We start from the raw sequence: 19,338 nt of genomic DNA on the forward strand, positions 1-19,338 counted from the left end.
ATTGTTATTCAGCAAGCAAAATCAGGCCAGGTTTGTAAGAGACATTCAGGAACTTTGGGGTGCTAAAGAAAGACTGCTGGCTACTGAATGGGTGACTTCTACGTCACTTGGAACTAAAGTAGAGTGAAAAAAAGTTTCAGAAATTTGACAAGCAAGCCATTACAGAATAATGTCATATCTAAGCAGGGATATTAATTCTACTGCCCTGTACAGGTAATTAAATTCTGCCTCCCTCAAGCATTTCTATCATGCTTACCTCTGTAATCTTATTAAATATATCTGTTAAATAATACTGGTATTCATCACAGCTAATCTAAAAACTACTATTTGAAAAGTGGTAAAATAATCAGAGCATAAAATTTATCCATAACAGTGGGATGTCTTTCAACATCAGAATAAATAATATAATTAAAGCCTTAGCTCCAAATACATGGTCCTATTTTCAAAAGACCTTTCTCTCTCTCTCTCTCTGTATATGGTGTGTATGTTTGTATGTAAATATATATTTAGTGAATTGTTACTTAGCCAAGGCAATGAAAGGAATCATTGCATAAATAATTTGGGTCATTCAAAAATGTAGCTAAAACATTATTATTATTTTTAGCAGGTACTGGTGATTGAACCCAGGATCTCATACATGGGAAGCAGGCGTTCAACCACTAAGCTACATCCACTCTTCAATGAGAACTTGTTTTTTTGTTTGTTTTGTTTTGTTTTTAGGAAGTACCAGGGATTGAACCTAGGACCTTGTACATGGGAAGCAGATGCCCAACCATGTGAGCTACATCTGTTCCCCTGTATTTTAATAGATTTATTTTCCCAATTAAAGGAGATCATTTGAATATATGCAATCAAGATATTTTACAGTTCAATTCAGTTTTCTGAAGTTCATTTTTATACTTATTGGTAAAGTAATTTTTTGTTATGCTTTATTTTTTCTTTATATTAAAAAGCTAAAATATATTAATTCTTCATTCCTTTCCTCCCTTTTATCTAGTTTTAAAATCCTTAGCCAGATTTCTCAATCCTGAAAACATTAATTTTTCCTGTCTCTACTTTCTCACCTTCCATTTATTCCACAATTCACAGTAATCTACTATTCATCCTAACTAGTCCAGTAAAACTGCTTTGATAAAGGTCATCAAGGATGCCTGAATTAAGTCCAGAGCCCAGTTAAATTTTTTTTTTAAAAACCTTGTCTGACCTGACCTTTAACCTCTATGTAGTATTGGACAGTACTAGCTGCTCCCTCCTTAAGTTGGGTGATCTCCTGACATCATACCTTTATCTCCAAGGTTTCCCTTTTCTTATGACATGGATCCTCTTCTCATTCTACATTCAATTCCTTGATTCATTATTATTTTAAGACTCCTGGTCCCCAACCTGTTAGCCTTTGCCCAGACATACTATAAAATCATCTTGCCTTTGAAAACGTCCATCTGCATACTATGTCAGTGGTATATTATGTCAGGACTGTAAACTCAACAGGCACCAAGTGAAATCTTCCTAAACTTACTCTTCCTCTGATTCTTTTTGTCTGTCCTTGGCAATGACATCCTCCTAGTCACCCAGGCTCAAATGCTGAGTTACCTCCAAACTCTTCCTCATCTGTCCCTGCTATTTTAATGAAAAGTCATGTATTGCCAAATCTACTTCTATACATTAATGTTTCTCAAAAGTGTTCCTTCTCACCCATTCCTATTGTCACTGACTTTGTTATCTCTTGCAAGGGCTATTATCTAAGAAGGTCACCCATTCAATCATCTGATACGCTATTGCCAGGATAATCTTACTAAAGCACAGCACCTCCTTCCTGAGTCTAAAATGCCCCATGCTCATCTGTCAAAAACCAATGGCATCATATCTTCCACAGAACCTTTACTCATCCCTATGAGCAGATTTGTTTTCTCCTTACTATGAAGCCCTGCATTGTGATCTATCTCTATAGAACTTCTCGTATTTTACCTTATATAAGGGTTATTTTATGAATATCACTTCTGTAACTCTGCAAGTCTCTTCAGGCAGAAAGCAACAACTATATTTTTAGTCTCGAAAGTGTTTTTTTCACAGTGCCCAGTCCTGAATGTTATCACATAGTAGGTATTCTAAAAGTGCCTGCTGAGATAAATTGAACCTACTTCTTCATCCTCTTGTGACTCATTCAAGGGTCCATTTCGTTTCTCTTGGAAAAGAATTTTTTTCATTTTTCGGTACTGTAGGTTATCAAGCTCACGAACAGCATCTTTAGTTCTCTGTATGAGGTCAATTAGGACACGTAGTGGCCGGTCTCGTCGAACAAAGTCATGCTGATTGAGGAAGGAGAAAAAACAAACTGATAATGAAGAATTGTATTTTTAAGTGCAAGATGTAGATAGAAAAGTAGAAAAGCATAGAACAATTTTATGGATCTTGCAGAAATTACAAAATATAATTATCATGTAGCTTCCCATATTGCATAAATCTCAAAAAGTAATAAAAACTGTTTTTCTCCTCTTCCTCAAGCTCTATTTTGTGGACTTTGTCTTAGAATGCTTGAAGTTTACTTTATCATCAAAGAAATAACAATTACTAGAACTTTAAATAGTAGCAGGTAAGCTTGTCGCTTTCAAATCTGAAACTATATGATAAGCAACACAATGTACAGTCTATTCTTGTTAAAATCTGCCTGATACCTGCCCTATCCAACTCACACACACCACTACCCTTTTTGTTTATTTTATTTATTTCTCCCCACCCCCTCATTGTTTGTAATTGTTGTATCTGTTCATCTTCCTTGTTCCTTTAAGAGGCACTAGGAGCCAAACCCAGGACCTCTGATATGGGAGGGAAGCTCCTAATCACCTGAGACACCTCTGCTCCCTGCTTTACTGGCTTTCTCATTATGATTTTTCTTCTTGTGTCTCTTGTTGCATCAGCTTGCCACGCCTGCCCATCTTATCAGTTTGCTATCTTCTTTACCCATTACCCTTTTAAAAATATATTTGTGTATATTTTGTTTTCTACTTTTGTGATCATATAGTACAGGCTTGAAAGTATGGCAGCTGTTCAATTTCTCCAGAGGTCAGACTTCTGGCAACTTCATCTCCCTTTACAGAGCTCTACAACCAGAATTAAAAGGAAAGGGCCCTGAAAAGTAGAAATAATTGCTCCAAAGTCCATAAATTTTGTCTTGATATAAATGGTTCTCATTTTCAATTATACTTAATATCTTTAATGTATATTCTGGTTTCCTAGTCTCTCATCCCATAGCAGGTTAGAAAGAATGAATAAAGTAGGAAATAAAGGATGGTGAACTATTAGAGGTAGGGTTATCCACTGTAAAAAGAAGTGTCCTTTGAAAATTTTCCGGACAGACTGACAATAGAGAAAGAGACAGAAATTCCATGACTGACATACCTAACAAACAACCAAAGACAAATGAAAGAAGGTTTGTGGGCCATTTTGAAAAGGGCAAATGCCCTATATAAAACCCTTTATATCTCAAGAGTCCACAAAACACTACTGTTTCTGAGCCAAGAAAGAAATGAAATTATGTTCATAATACTCTCTTTAAGAAGGCTAGGAAGGGAAGCAGATTTGGCTCAACTGATAAAGCATCCACCTACCACATGAGAGGTCCAGGGTTCAAATCTAAGGCCTTCTGACCCATGTGATGAGCTAGCGCACATGCAGTGCTAATGCGCACAAAGAGTGCTGTGCCATGCAGGGGTGTCCCCCACGTAGGGGAACCCCATGTGCAACAAGTGAGCCCCGTAAGGAGAGCCTCTCCGTGTGAAAAAAGTGCAGCCTGCCCAGGACTGGCGCCACACACATGGAGAGCTGATGCAGCAAGATGACACAACAAAAAGAGACAAAGATTCCCAGTGCTGCTGACAAAAATGCACGTGGATGCAGAAGAACACACAGCAAATGCACAGAGAGAGCAGACAACTGGGGTTGGGGGGGAGGGAGGGAGAGAAATAAATAAAAAATAAATCTTGAAAAAAAAAAAAAGGTTAGGAAGCATGTCAAATATTTTGGCAAGATTACCACAAAATTGGTCAGAAGTGGGAAGTGGAAGATTTGTTTTTTAAACAAATGGTTTGGTTATGTGGAAAATTCACTTATGTGAAATTACTCATGATTTGAAGAAATTAGGAAAATGAGATATGCAGTGCTGGGCCTTAGATGATGGAATGGGTTTCATTTCTTTATAGTTTAAACAAGATATAAAAAGAGGAGCAGAACTCTCAAGAGAAAATAATCTACATGTCTTGGGTTTCTTCGCCCTGACTTTGCTGGCAGGGGAATTGTGGCTTTTGCTCCTGTTTTTATAAAATATCTTTCCTCTGTAACGAGTCCTTTCTGAAAATGAAACATACCCAGAAGCAAGTGCAGCTTGCACATTTCAAGGATGAGAAAGAAGGGGAAAAAGTAAATTATTTTGCTACTCCAGTGCTTGCAATTACACAAGAGCAAATCGGTTTTTCGTAAACTTCAAACTATGACGGATCACAGAATTTCAGAGCAGGAATGGTTTTTAGAAATACTTTCATTTTTGAGGTGAAGAAATTAAGTGATTTACACGGCTAATTAATAGAAGCGCTAGAGCTGTAACCCATGTTTGTTTCTGTCTTCTCCTTCTTCCTTGTGTTCTGCCACCGAAATTACATTTCTAGAACACAGACTTGATCAAGTGACTGTGGTTCACTTATCCCATTCCAAACCCTTTTAAGTCCTTGCCTTCCTCCACTGAAAGCACTAGAAAGTAAAATAATAGAATTCCAACCTTCTTTGCAGGTACAGATAACCAAGTGACAGAGTTCTGGTCAATGAGATATAGGCAGAAGTCTCTAAGGAAGGCTTTATTTTTCTAAAATAAAAGGGCAAGGCAAAGGAGGAGAAGGCATTTTTGCCCTTTGCTCTTTCTTCTTCTTCCTGCCTCGAGTCCTGGAGTTGCAGCAGCTACTTTGTGGCCACGACAAAAGCCACACGCTAAGGTAAGATACAAAAATAGAAGGGGTTTGGGTTGGTGATGACATTGTTAGTTGCTTATAGTTCTAAACTTTTCCCAATGTTCTGGATTTTTTATTGCATGAGATAATTAAGCCCTTTGCTTGTTTAAACCTGTTTTTATTTCTTTACTTTTTATTTTTTTTAAGAGGTACTGGGGATTGAACTAGAAACTTGTATGTGGGAGGCAGGTGCTCAGTCACTGAGCTAAATCTGCTTCCTAATCCTGTTTTTAAATGATACACTCAACATCCTAAAAACATTTCACTGCCTCCATGATAAAGGCCAGCCTTTCACAGCTTATGTTACCAGGCACAAATGTAGTCACTCTTACTCTTCCTTCCTACCCAAAGCATAATAAATTCTAGCTAATTCTAGCCACATGCCATGCCTTTTCATGTCTCTATGACTTTGCTTATGTTGTTCTCCCTGCCTGCAATTCCATCTTCTTACTGTTCTCCAAAGTCCAGGAGTAGTCTGCATTCAGTGCCTCTAATCCCTTTCCTCCGTTTGTTCCTTCACCTGTGCAATCTATTTTCTTCCTGTACTCCTATAATGAAAAGAATGAGTTTTTAATTCTTTTAAAAGAATGGGCTTATTGTCCGTAAATATAATATTTACTTTAAATACACAATACAGAAAAATGCATAGAATAAAATAAAATCGACTAAAATTCCACCATCCAGAAAGAAATATTGTTAAATTATGGAATGTCATTTAGACAATTCCTCTCTCTCTCTCCCAGAACAATGGACATCTAGAAATAATTTTAAATGGGAATCTTATTATATGTGCTAATTTTAAGTATAATCTATTAAATTAAGGTATACTTGAATTTAACAGAAGTGAAAGAAACTGAAGTAAAATGATTGCTTAACTTCAGTTACAATTTCTTCACCAAAAGAATTATCAGTTCTTAAAAGATCCTGTAAAGTTAAGGGGAAAAAAGGTTATGAAAACTTTTAAGAGATAGTTTAAAAAAAAAGCAAGTTAGCTAAAAAAAAAACCTATATATTTCAAATTTGAGATATTACTGACCATCTAATCTGGAAGAGGAAAATTAATACACTTATCTTTTCTGCCTTTTGTTTTTTCTAGTTAGGTTATTATGTTGTCAATATTTATAGCATTTACAATCTGTTTTTTAACCATTTACATGCTTTTACCTTAACTTCTATATTTAAATGGATTCAATGTAAAAGTGACATTTTACATGATGGATTACCAAAAAAATATTTAAGAACAAGTAAATAACCAATTGGGATATAAAGAGTTGGATTTCTACTTCATTCCTTATGACAAATTTTTACATGCTCAAAGGCTAGCATAAAGAATGAGAAAAAATAAATAGGAAAAATATTTGCAAAAGCTATTATAGGGAAGTGGATGTGGCTGACGTGATTGGGCTCCCATCTTCCATATGGGAGGCCCTGCGTTCAATTTCCAGAGCCTCCTGGTGAAGAGAAGCTGGCCTGTGCTGCCACAGAGAGCTGACAGTCCTGCGCCGCCACGGAGAGCGAGAGCTGAGGGCAGATAGTGAGTGCAAACAACAAGGGTGGGAGGGAATAAATAAGTGGAATAAAATAAATCTTAAAAAAAAAAAAAGCTATTATAAATTAACAAAAAAAAACTCAACAGTAGACAAATGGGCAAAGATCATAGAGAGTTTGTAGAAAAGGAAACAGAAATGGCTTTTCAACATAAGAAAAATGCTTAACGTAACTCAAAATGGGAAATGCAAATGTAAACTCCAGTGAGATAAGCTAAAGTCCAATCTGATTAGCTAAGTACAAAAAGTTTCTGTACTCATACTTTGTCAGTGTGACTATAAGTTAGTATGACCTCTTTGAAGGACTATTTGGCAATATCTGCCTACATCTAAAATCCACATGTCCTTTGACAAGCAATTCTACTTCTAGGAATTTACCCTTTATACGTCCTTATAAAAATACAAAATGACATATGAACAAGAATATTTACTGCACCACACTTTATAATAGCAAAAAATTAGAAGCACCCTAAATGGTGGTTGAACAAATTATATCCATCTGAGAATACTATGTAGCCATTAAAAAGAATGAGGTAGCTCTGCATATAGAAAAACAAAGAAAGAAAATCAAGGTAGAAATAGCAGAAACATAAGCTACAATTTATATAAAAATAAACAAGAATATACACTTCCATATACATAAAATATCTCTGAAAGGACACAAAATTGGTGACGGAGGCCACTAACTCTAAAAGACGGGCCTAGAATGGGAAGATCTACTTTTCATCCTCTACCTTCTACTGCATTTTTACCTTCTGAAATATGTATTAGCTATATGTGGCTTCCAAATAGTTTCTCTCATTGTGTAGGTTGTTTTACTTTCATGATAACATCCTTTGAGGGCAAAAATTTTTAATTTTGATGAGGTCCCATTTACCTATTTTTTCTTTTGTTGCTTGTGTTTTGGACATAAAGTCTAAGGAACTATTGCCTAACATAAGGTCCTAAAGATGCTTCCCTAGGTTTTCTGCTTGGAGTTTGATAGTTCTGGCTCGTCTAAGTAGGTGTTTGATCCATTTTGAATTAATTTTTGATGTTATGCTTTTATTTTTCTCTTCCATTTCTTTACCTCTGTCCACTTGCTTTTTATATTGTTCTTTTAACTGTTGTCCTAAGATTTCATCTTTGAATTTTTGTATTATTCCTTGTGGTTTTTTTCCTCCTAAATTTTAATAAAGCCGAATTTATCACTTTCTATCTTTATGGTAGTAATTTTTGCATCCTGTTTTCTTTTAAAATGAGTCTTTGCCTACATTAAAGTAATAAAAGATATTATCTTACATTTCTGGTGTTTTGTTCTGGTTGCCATTCCTGCTCTCTCCCCCAAATGTGGAGCTTTTGCTAATCCATACAAACTAGTTCATGTCTAGATATGTGATGGCTATATGTTAAAGGAAAATGAGGTAGAATTCTTTGCCCTGTTGCTTCTGCCACCATATTCTTGGGGCTTGCCACTCACAAGGAGAAAAATTTATTTTGGAGGCATAAACAGGTTGCCTTCAGAACAACTTCTTCAGGAATACTCAAAATCAGAACTCTGTAGAACAATATATACAGAGTTCTAAGGAAAAGAAAATGTAAACTCCAAATTTTTGACCTAGTCAATGTACTCTTCAATTATAAAGGCAGCTGACATTTTCAAGCCTCACAAATTTGGGCAATATAGCCTTTCTGAGCATTTCTTGCAAAAATTGCTCAATAATAAAATTCAGTTAATGTAAACATGAAACACAACCAAAAAAAGGTTGAAAACCACATATATAGAAAATGTTAAACTTGAATTCTTTTGTGCCAAATAAAAGATATCTGTATTGTAAAAGGTTTCTACACAATTCACTAATATTTATGGAACACATCTCCTAGGTATAAAATCCATAGTAAAATATTAAATGAAAAGGAATGCTCAAAAAAGGCAATGTTAAATCAAATGAACAGTTTACATATCACTAACATATATGATGCAATGGTATGCAAATATCTGCTTTATATATTTATCATATATTTTCACTGCCTGAGGATCTTTCAACAACCTAAGTGAAAATCCCTAAGTGGGCATTTAAACCAACAGCAGACTCTGTCCCAAGACAGGACTGAATTTTTATGCCTAGCTACTACCTCTGTATAAATGACAAGGCAACTTGTTCTAATGCAGTTTGTCATGATAAGCTGCCACAGAACTGACTTACTATATTCCACTATAACATGACTTTAACTCCCCCTCCTTAAATATAAATTTGAAAAATTACCCGTAATAGTTCCACTGATGTTGGCCTTTCCTGAGGTATTTTCTGCAAGCAGTAGTCAACAAATCTCCTAAAGGAGTCCGTCCTGTGTGTGCAAATAAATTGAAGGAAAATAAAATCAGGATCTTTAAAACACTTTGATATTTAAAATGATTTTAATTCAAGGGGAAATTTTGCATTTTAAGAAATTTTTAATAAAATATTTTGGAATATTAGGAAAACTAGACAATTTTCCAGTATGGTATCTAAAGTTAATTCTTTTGTATAATGAATGTAGACACAATTTCAAGTTAGTCAAGCAATAAATGCATCTTAAAATATAAAGAGGGGAAATCATAATATATATAATAAAATAAAAAATTCTATGAAATAGTTTAACTTTTTTTCTCTCTCCAAAGGTAACTCATAGTCTCAAGCCAGTTGGTAACCCTTCAAGTACTTACAACCTATAAACAGGTAGTAAAATCTGAAGTGTAAGGGATGGAGAACCTAGGATATGCTTTCTGAATGAAAACACTTACTCTCTTGAAAATTCCATTTTACCCACTTTTCTTTAAAATTGCCCATTTTCTATAAAACTCGTGTGGCCCAAATAGTTACCAAAATGCCATAATTTTCAGGAAGGAACAATATATCATCTGAACAGACAGTTAGAATTAAGAATACAGTGAAAGCTATTGTGAGGGCAGAAATAAAAATATGTATGAGTATGTGTGTATGTAGACAGTTGATGCCTGAAAAGCATCCATATCTATTATAACATAGAATGAAGGAATAGAATGCTTTTAGGTGAGATATTTAAAATGTAATTTAATGAAAAGCACCAAATGAATACTGTGATTTTCTTAGATATTTAAAATGGTAGTATAGCCTTACCATTCATTAGACTGTAACGTTGGGGAGTCATTCTGGGCAATGTGATATAAGGCACTCATTGCATTCATGTTGAAAAGGGGGGGTTTCCGTTCCGCTGGAAGATGAAAGAAAAATGATAAAGCAATTCTTGAAAGAAACCAGGCAGGTGGAAAAATAAGGAACTATGAGCAAAAATCTTTGCTGCTAAATCCATAGCATATTACTGTCATCATATCACATAATCCTCTTAATTTAACCTTTAAGGTAGGCCCAGGATAGCCATTCAGAAGTAGTTACTGGTCATCGTAATCTATACTGACCAAGCTCCTAACAGAATCCATTTCAAGAGAATGAAAAAAATTTCTTATTTTTATTCACATTTTCAGAAAACTGGTCTTTGCTTGTCTTTTCACAACAGGTATGAACCACTTTGTGTGTGTGTGTGTGTGTGTGTGTGAGAGAGACAGAGAGTGAGAGAGAAAGAGATCTGTGTGTTCTTGTTTTTAAAAATTCAGATGGCATGGAAGAGTAGAATGGAGAAAAAAGTAATTATGGAATGGAACATCTTAAACATTACTGACACAAAGCATGGGAAGTCAAATAATTCAAATCAATAAATAGTATTTGAAGGCCCATCCAGGTGAAAGGACTGCTAGGAGGAGGGAGAGGGGTGTGGAAGTGGGAGAGTTGAAAACGAGGAAAAATAATAAATAAGGCTTGGTCTATCCCATTATAAAGCAAAACCCAGTGAATCAGGTATTTCTTAAGAGAGGATTTATTCTACCACCTCAACCCACCAAGTTCTCTGTTTGGGGACTGATAGTGCTCCTTTGGTATACTACTTTTGTGGCATATGCTCAACTATTGTATTTACATAAACATACAAATCTTTTCTGTCAAAAAATAAAAGTGCAAGATCTTGTAAGTCTACTACTCTAATTCTTTTTATTCCCTCATAGTATGTAATGAAATGATATTCACATATCAGCTGTTCCAATAGTTGACCAAATGAAAGAGACAAGGTTCTAGTTCTGAGTACACTTAATTTTATGCTATTTATTAGTTATTATGACATAAAAGATCAATTGCTATTTCATTTTACTTTGCTTACCCTAATGGATTTTTTAATATAGCCCCACTTTCTAATTCATAATCTGATCTCTGGTTTCACCAGAGAACTATGGCTTTTAAATAAAGATTCTTCTATTGTCAACTTCTAAATGGGTAATTGGGCCTATACTGTGTAGTGCTAAGAAAGAAAACAAGAATTAAAGGTAAAAGTTCTAGGGAAGAAAATTTTACTTCCAGAAGGAAGAACTTGTTAAAAGCCAGGGTGGCCCAAAAATAAATAAGTAAATAAATAAATTAATTAAAATTTAAAAGAACTGTAATGAGCAATGTTGAGAAGCAGTGAACTTTAAATCACTGGCAGAATCCAAGCAGGTAAGTATACTTATCTGTCACTGATGCTTTGGAGGAACTTCACGTAGTCTTGACTAAATGATCTCTGCTACCTTTGGACTGTGATATTCTATGATTCTACAAATATTTTTACTGACATCTCAACAAAATACTCTATAGTCAACCAATAGATACCAGTATTACAGGGACATAAACTGTTAACAATTGGACATATAAAAATTGCAATGTGGACAAATGGATTTATATCTGCTTCAAATTTGGAAGAGAAAAAAACTTGTTCAGGTTTTTATTTTTCAGGAGCTGGACTTAAAAAGTTTAGAATTTAACCTTCTGGCAATTTAAAGTATGTAAAGCCATGTGGAACTAAGAACTTACTGCATAACCATAAATTTCTTCTTATCACTCTTAGGACAAAGTTCAAAAACTTAGACATGGCCTATAAGACCTTAATTAACATGGTCCTGGCTACCTCAAGAGCCTCGTTTTTATTAACCTCTTTCGTCTTCTTTTCATGCCATTTTTTTCTTTCACTGAAAGAACAAAGCTTCTCTCTCTGGACTTCCCCTCTCTAAATTTCATCTGGCTAATTTCTTGTCAATCCTTCAGGTTTTAGCTTAAATATAATTTCATTTATTTAATTTATTAAATATTTGTTCAGGGTTTATATGTGCCTACAATCACTTCTCAAGGCCTCTCATTATATTTTGTCATTGCAAATTATATTCTTCAATTCTACCACATATTATAACTGTAATTATTTGTATAATTCTTCATTTAGTGTGTGTCCTCTGTTCTAAATTTCATGAGGACAAGGACAATGTCTATTATGGTCATCTTTGTATTCCCAATACTGAGCAGTTCTCAGTACACATTGTGTACAGAAATATTTGTTAGTAATTTAGTGAAGGAAGGAAAATTAAGGCAAGGAAGAGCAGTTTGCCAACAAAAAAGGAATCTTTGTGGAGCAAGCAGTCATAAAACATAACTGAGAAAAGATGATCACTGAGCTACAGCAGATACTGTGTGATAGCATGATTCACTATCAGAGAAGAGCCCTCTCATTGCAAAAGGTATAAAATTCAAGATGCTCAGAACACTTAGTTGCAAAGGATAAAGCGCAGGGAAAAGGGATGAAAGAAAGTAGAAAAAAATTTAGGAAGAGGAGGATGAAAGAACAGCAACAACAAGAAAACAATTCAATAGTTATTAGAAAGTCAGTAGCTGAGATTTGAAGCAGGAATGAGAGCCCTATAAGTAGCAAGCATTCTGTCAGTGAACAAGACAAGACAATAGTGGGCCATGGGCTGGTAGAATAATTCTAGTAGAGAAGCACAAGAACAAACCACAGCACAGCTCCATGGGCTAGCTTCAGATGTTTGCACCTACATTCAAGTCCTTCGGTAGACATATTACATAAACACTCTGAGACAAGCTGAGAGGATTCACTGCTAGGCCAGAAGACTAGTGAGTATTGGCAAACTATGGCCTGCGGGCCAAAATCAGGTGGAAGCCTGGTTTTATTAAAAAAGTTTTATTGGAACACAACCATGCCCATTCATTAACATATTTCCTAAGGCTGTTTTCACCTTAAAACAGCTGAGATGAGTAGTTAGGAGAGACTATAAGGCCTGCTGAGCTCAAATATTTACTATCTGACCTTTTACCTAGCTGTAGAGTAATAGTCTACACAGAAGTTTCTTCATAAGTAGCATAACAGGAACTGAGAGTACTTTTGAAACCACCTTGTGATGTAGAATCCTTATTTTCTCAAACGAAAGGAAAAGGGCAGAGCATAAAAAGTGGGAGGAAGAGATGAGATGTGGGGGTGTTTTCGGGACTGGGAGTTGTCCTGGGTGGTGCTGCAGGGACAGTTACCAGGCATTGTATGTCCTCCCATGGCCCACTGGGTGGACTGTGGGAGAGTGTGGGGTATGATGTGGACCATACACCATGAGGTGCAGCGGTGCTCAGAGATGTATTCACCAAATACAATGAATGTCTCATGATGATGGAGGAGATTGTTGTTATGGGGGGAGGAGTGGGGTGAGGAGAGTGGGGGGTATATGGGGACCTCATATTTTTTTAATGTAATATTAAAAAATAAAGACAAAAAAGAAAAGAAAAGAAAAAAAACAGAGCTAAATAAATTAAAAGAAAAAATAGTGATTAATAGCAATCTCTACCTAAAAACAAATTTTGTGGGGTGCTCCATTTGCGTTACATGAGATCAAGGCTCAGGAAAGTCAGTTCAATGAATTTGTTGGATACTGCTCTGCTTAGAAAGGATCATGCTATATTGAGCTTTACTGTAATAAAGATGATCAAAGAATGCTGCTATCTTTAGAACAATACTACCTGAAAAGGCATAAGATTTGTTATGAAAAAATGTGGTAGACAACCATAATGATAATCAGTAATAATAATAATAGCTGCCATTTATGGAGTTCTTACTATATGCCAGGCATTCCCTGCCTTAGGTATTTTACATATGCTGTTCATAATTCTTATAATAGCTTAACAAGTAGACATTATCATCCCAATTTCCCAATTTAAGAAACTGAGCTTCCGCTGGGCCAAATAATGAAAAAAGTCACATAGTAAGTAACTAAACTGGGATTTCAACCCAGTCCTAATAGATTCCAAAGTTCTTTTCACTGAGCCAGTGTTTCTCCAATAATCTTATGCATTTTATGACAGACAGGACACATATTTCAAAATGAAAATACACACGCATACATCACACAAACACAAAAAACAGTTTTAGATGAATATTTCTCACCCAACCCCCTCCCCCGCCAAGAGCCTTCACAGCATTTACTCATTAAAAAACAATGACTGCCTAATGTGGAAGAAGAAAATTCCAGGTAGAAAAAACTACATAAAAACAATATTTATAAATTTGTTTATAAATAAAATTCTGAACAGTCAATTCTCCTAATAATGCTGATGGGACATTTTTGCCAGCTTCAACTATGATCTTTGCAAGTGAATTAAAGTGTTTGTTGTTTAAATAGAAGAGTATCAGATTAACTTCTCTTGAAATACTCTTGAAAAATAAAACATCTGGGACTGGACAATTTTAATGTTTTCAGAGGCTTCAGGCATTCAACTAGTACTTTCAATGGAAGATCAATTTCAGAGGATTTATGCATTCAACTAGTACTTTCAATGGAAGATCAATTTAGCAAAAGATAATTTCTAAGGCAGGCTTAACACTTAGGAACTGTAGAACTTGATCCTGAGGAAACTGAGAGAGTGCCAATTATGTTAAAATCTTCCTGCTTTCTGATGTTACCACAAAGTAATTAAATTTAAGGATTAGGGAGTTTTGCAAAAAATATGTACTTATTACAGAAGAGATATCACATGGAAAGGAGACCAGACATTATTTAGGCACTATCCCCAACTTTCAATCTAATTTTAACATTAAAAGCACACATTTCACAGAGTTTAAGTAATTTTACTAAAGTCATACAGCTAATAAAAGGGTAGGAATTTGGGAAGCAGACTTGGCCCAGTGGATAGGGTGTCCGTCTACCACATGGGAGGTCCCCTTGACCCGTGTGGAGCTGGCCCATGCGCAGTGCTGATCCGTGCAAGGAGTGCCGTGCCACGCGGGGTGTCCCCCGCATAGGGGAGCCCCACGCGCAAGGGGTGCGCCCCATAAGGTGAGCTGCCCAGCGCGAAAGAAAGTTCAGCCTGCCCAGGAATGGTGCCGCACACATGGAGAGCTGACACACAAGATGACGCAACAAAAAGAAACACAGATTCCTGTGTCGCTGACAACAATAGAAGAGGACAAAGAAGAACACGCAGTGAATGGACACGGAGAGCAGACAAAGGGGGTGGGTGGGTGGAGAGAAATAAATAAAAAATAAATCTTTTAAAAAAAAAGGGCAGGTTTATCTGAACACTGAGTCTATTCATTTAAGCATAATTAGATACAATCACCTATCATTTTGAAGGAGTAGTTGTTCTGGAAGATAAGACAACAACTTGGGAGAAGGCAACTTTGTCCTTTAATTCAAGTAAATCATTCTATAAAAAGCAATCAAAGTTATGCTGATATTGAGACCATATTATATGTATTTCAATTTCATTTTTATAATAAAGATGAAAGCAGAAAGTAAGTATAGCAGTTTGATGTGATTATGAATTCCAAAAAGAGATATTGGATTATGTTTGTAATCTGGTCTGTACCTGGGCATGATTAAGTTATGATTAGGGCTTTGATTAGGCCACATCATTAAGGCATTGAGTCCCTACCCTTTGGTGGGTGAGGACTCACAGATAAAGGCATGGCAAAGGACAGAGCTGAGGTTTTTGATGTTGAAGTTTCATGCTGAAGCCTTAAGCTGGATCCCCAGGAAGTAAGCTCACAAAGGAAAGAGAAGCAAGCCCCAGGAAGAGAGGAATCCTGAACACAGAGAGAAGCAAGAGAAGGGAGGAACCCAGGAAGCCTGAACCCTCACAGACGTCAGCAGCCATCTTGCTCCAACATGAAAATAGACTTTGGTGAGGGAAGTAATATGCTCTATGGCCTCGTATTTGTAAGCTCCTGCCCCAAATAAACACCCTTTATAAAAACCAACCAATTTCTGGTATTTTGCATCAGCACCCCTTTGGCTGACTAACAGAGTAAGTATATCAGGGACTGGATTAAGAGAGTAACTACTAAGGTATATTTTGGGTTCCATACCTATTTCATTCCATGTCAACAGCTATTTGAAACTTCTATCATCACTACAACTACATAGTACAAAACTGTTGTGATGATGATCTTGAATCATCATAAAAGGGTATATGTTGTTTGCTTTATTTATGAGGGTTGGAAATGGCAGAATCCATATTACTTTTCAGAAAGATTTTGATAAGAAAAAATTTTTTTTTGTTAAATTGTTATATCTGGTTAAATTGTAAATGTTAAAACAATGCAGGTCTGTGATGAATTGAACCTTACTAGCTGAAAGGTTCAACTTACATGGTACATCCTCTTAAAGTGTCATATAACAGAGAAGTTGCTGTTAGGTCTCAGGGTTATAAGTAAATATTTGGTTGATTTTTATTTCCAAGAATATAAATTATGAAAAATAGGAATAATCCTATATGTGAATGCAATTATCTCTTATTGAGCACTACATAGTTGCAACCACTACGTAGTATGCTTTACATTTGTTAATATAATATCTTTCCTACAATACAACCTACGATATGCATTGTTATCCTCACCAATGAGAAAGCTGAGGATAAGGAAAGATAAGAAAATTGTCCATTCATAGCCAGAATCAGGTGGCATGATTCACATTCTTAGCCTCTATGAATGCCTGCTGGAGTTATGCACAGCTGTACGTGAGGTTCCTGCCACCTGAGTGGTGGTAAAGCCATGATTCAAATCCAGGACGTATAATTCTAAACCTTACTCTATACTGTTATGCAGAGATTATCTATGTCATGCAGAGAGGAGTTTTTATTTTTAAGGAATGTATATTTATTTCTAATTTTAAAAGTTAAATTATTAAATATTTCAAATACATAAAATTTTCAGAATATAAGACACCCACCACTTGGATTTATCATTATTTTGTCATTATTTTTTCAGATCTTTCTTCTTCTAAAAATTTCTTTCTTCCTGCCATACTTTACTACTCTGAAGTTGTATCTTTCACATCTATGTTTTTATGTTTTACTAGTAATAACAAATTACTCAAATATATAAAAGTGTTTAAAACTTTTAATTGGCATCATATTATACCTATACTTTTGCAATTTTCTTTGTTAATTAATATTCAATGTTATGATTTTGAGATTTATCCATGATGATACATGTAGCTCCAGTTCATTCTTAACTGTAATAAAGAATACTAGCATTTATTTCTTTCTCCTTTGGATGAGAATTTAGGTTCATTCTACCTTTTTTTTTTTTGCTTCTACAACTAAGGGGGCATCCTTGCATACATTTTCTAGTATATGTGCTTATGACTTTCTCTAAGTCATATTATTTAGAAGTGAAATGTTGGATGACTGAGAATACTCTTCAACTTTACCAGATATTGCCAATTTACAATCCAAAACGGTTGTACCAGTTTACAATTCAACCAACAGTGTATGTAAGAGTTCCAGTTTTCTTAGCAGCTTCCCAAATTTTATTATCCTGAGTCTTAAAAACTTTTGCCAATCTGGTAAGTGTGCAATGATTTTAACTTGCATTTCCTTTATTGCAATGAGGTTGAATATAATCTGATGTCTGCTATCCACTCAGGCTTCCTTGGAAATGACTTGCTTGATCATATTCTTGCCCATTTTTCTACTGGCTATTTGCCTTTTTTCCTTTTTTTTCTTTAGTTTAAAAGTTCTTTAGAAACTCTGGACCAATAATCTGTTAGATATGCTTTAACTATCTTCTCCTAGTCCTTGGCTTGTATTTTAAATTTTGTGTTTTACATAAGTTTATAAATTAGTAAAAGATATTTTAATTTACATTATAAAAAATACTGTTTAGAAAAATTGTTCCCTATCCTGATAGAATAGATACAGTCTCCTAGAGAAATAATAATAACACTGCATAGTGCTTATCAAGTTCCAGGACATGATTTAAGTGCTTTATATATATTAACTCATTAATCTTCATACCAACCCCAAAAGTAGACAGTAGTATTATCTGTATTTAATAGATGATGAAACTGAGGCATAAAGAGGCTTCTCCTAAAAGCTTTAAATTTTTATTTTTATATTTGGATATTCAATCTGGAATTTATTTTTGTGTGTGACATAAGCTAGGAAAATAATTTTAGTTTTTATCAAAACCATACTGATTTAATTATGGCATGGATTTTGATACGATTATTTTTCTGTCCAAATTCTATTTCCTCAAAATTATCTTGACTAGTTTTGGCTCTATTAATTTTAAGTTCCTTGTCAAGTTATACATATTTTTTTCTGAAAGTCTGTCATAATCCCTTTTTAAAGTATGGCAATATTTCTGCTGAGTCTCCAAATTAAAACCAGTGCAAAAAAATGTATTAGATCAATTTCCTCAGCATTGACAGAATAGTACAATATTAGAATCTAAAAAATAAATCTACGTCCTCAATATCCTGACAATTAGTTAACAAGGCATTAAACAAATTATGGTCTATCCATATAATGGAATACTATGATGCATTAAAAATTGAAAAACATCTCTCAGCTACTAATATAAAAAGATCCCCAAGATATTGTTAAGTGTAAACTCAAAGTGCAGAACCATGTGTTTATGTAAGTTTGGGTGTGATAAGGAATAAAATTTGTGTATAATCACATTTGTTTATATATTTGTAAAGAAACTATACAAGGATACACAAGAAACTAATGACAGGATTACCTCTGTGTATTGGCTGGGATGGGGTAGGCACTGAATGGATAGGGTCAGGGGTATAAGAAGATTTTTGACTATATGTCTTTTATCAAATTTATAAACCATGTGAATCCACTACTTACTGGGGAAAAAATTAAGTAAATCTAAATATTCTCCCTGAATTCTATTTGTGCATTAATCTTTCTCATAAATATATAATATATATATAAAAGACAGTGTGTGTGAGAAGATAAATGGTTCATCTTTCCATGTTTCTCTGTTAGCAGGGATTAATGAAGCAATTGGAAATGTAATACATAGTTTCCCAAGTCTTATTTGCAGGCCAGACATTTTAGGGGAAAGAGAAAACTATAGTCTGAGATCAAACTGAGGCTTAATAATTCTTATAGTATCAATTTGGAAACTAGGATAGAAGAAATTAAACAAAAATTTTGAATTTAAATGAAAAAAATTAAAGAACTTTTAATTTAAATTTTGTATAAATGTTTAGATAAAAGCAGTGTTATGCAGGAGCCAGCTCACACTGGCTTTGAAAGGCCAACTGTGCACATCGTTGCCCAATTCGGCATTCAGTGAATCATACTGATAGTTTGAAACTGGCTGTGGTAGGACTATTCACACCATGGAAATTAGCAAATTCCCTGGTCTTTCACCCCCACCTCAGGGTCATTTACCAGTATACTGGATAAAGGTAACTTTAAGATATATTAAAGTTCAAAACATAAAGCCAGAGAAGAGAGATTCGATGGTATTTTAGACAAGTTGAGATAATTGCAACAATATTTAGGGAACAATTTTATGGCTGGAGGTATGTTCTAATGTGAATTCCAAGGCTGCTCTCCACAGCGGTCAAATAAAGCTTTTAGAATCAGACCTTTAATAAGGCTGCTATTACCTTTTCAGATTTCTGTAATAAAAACCAG

The 19,338-nt window shown here is 34.9% G+C and overlaps 1 protein-coding gene across 3 annotated transcripts in view; it reads right to left on the reverse strand.

Annotated features, from left to right (window-relative positions):
- Positions 1-19,338, reverse strand: part of TAOK3 (TAO kinase 3) — a 207,164-nt gene that overhangs the window by 45,366 nt on the left and 142,460 nt on the right. For all 3 annotated transcript variants that reach the window (XM_071209813.1, XM_058281443.2, XM_058281442.2), the window contains 3 exons: positions 9,661-9,754; positions 8,788-8,869; positions 2,139-2,306 (listed from right to left, as the gene is read on the reverse strand). In XM_071209813.1, coding sequence (XP_071065914.1) covers positions 2,139-2,306; positions 8,788-8,869; positions 9,661-9,754 — 344 coding nt within the window. The remainder of the gene's footprint in view (positions 1-2,138; positions 2,307-8,787; positions 8,870-9,660; positions 9,755-19,338) is intronic.

The sequence above is a fragment of the Dasypus novemcinctus genome, chromosome 19, assembly GCF_030445035.2.
Source record: "Dasypus novemcinctus isolate mDasNov1 chromosome 19, mDasNov1.1.hap2, whole genome shotgun sequence".
Classification (NCBI taxonomy): domain Eukaryota; kingdom Metazoa; phylum Chordata; class Mammalia; order Cingulata; family Dasypodidae; genus Dasypus; species Dasypus novemcinctus.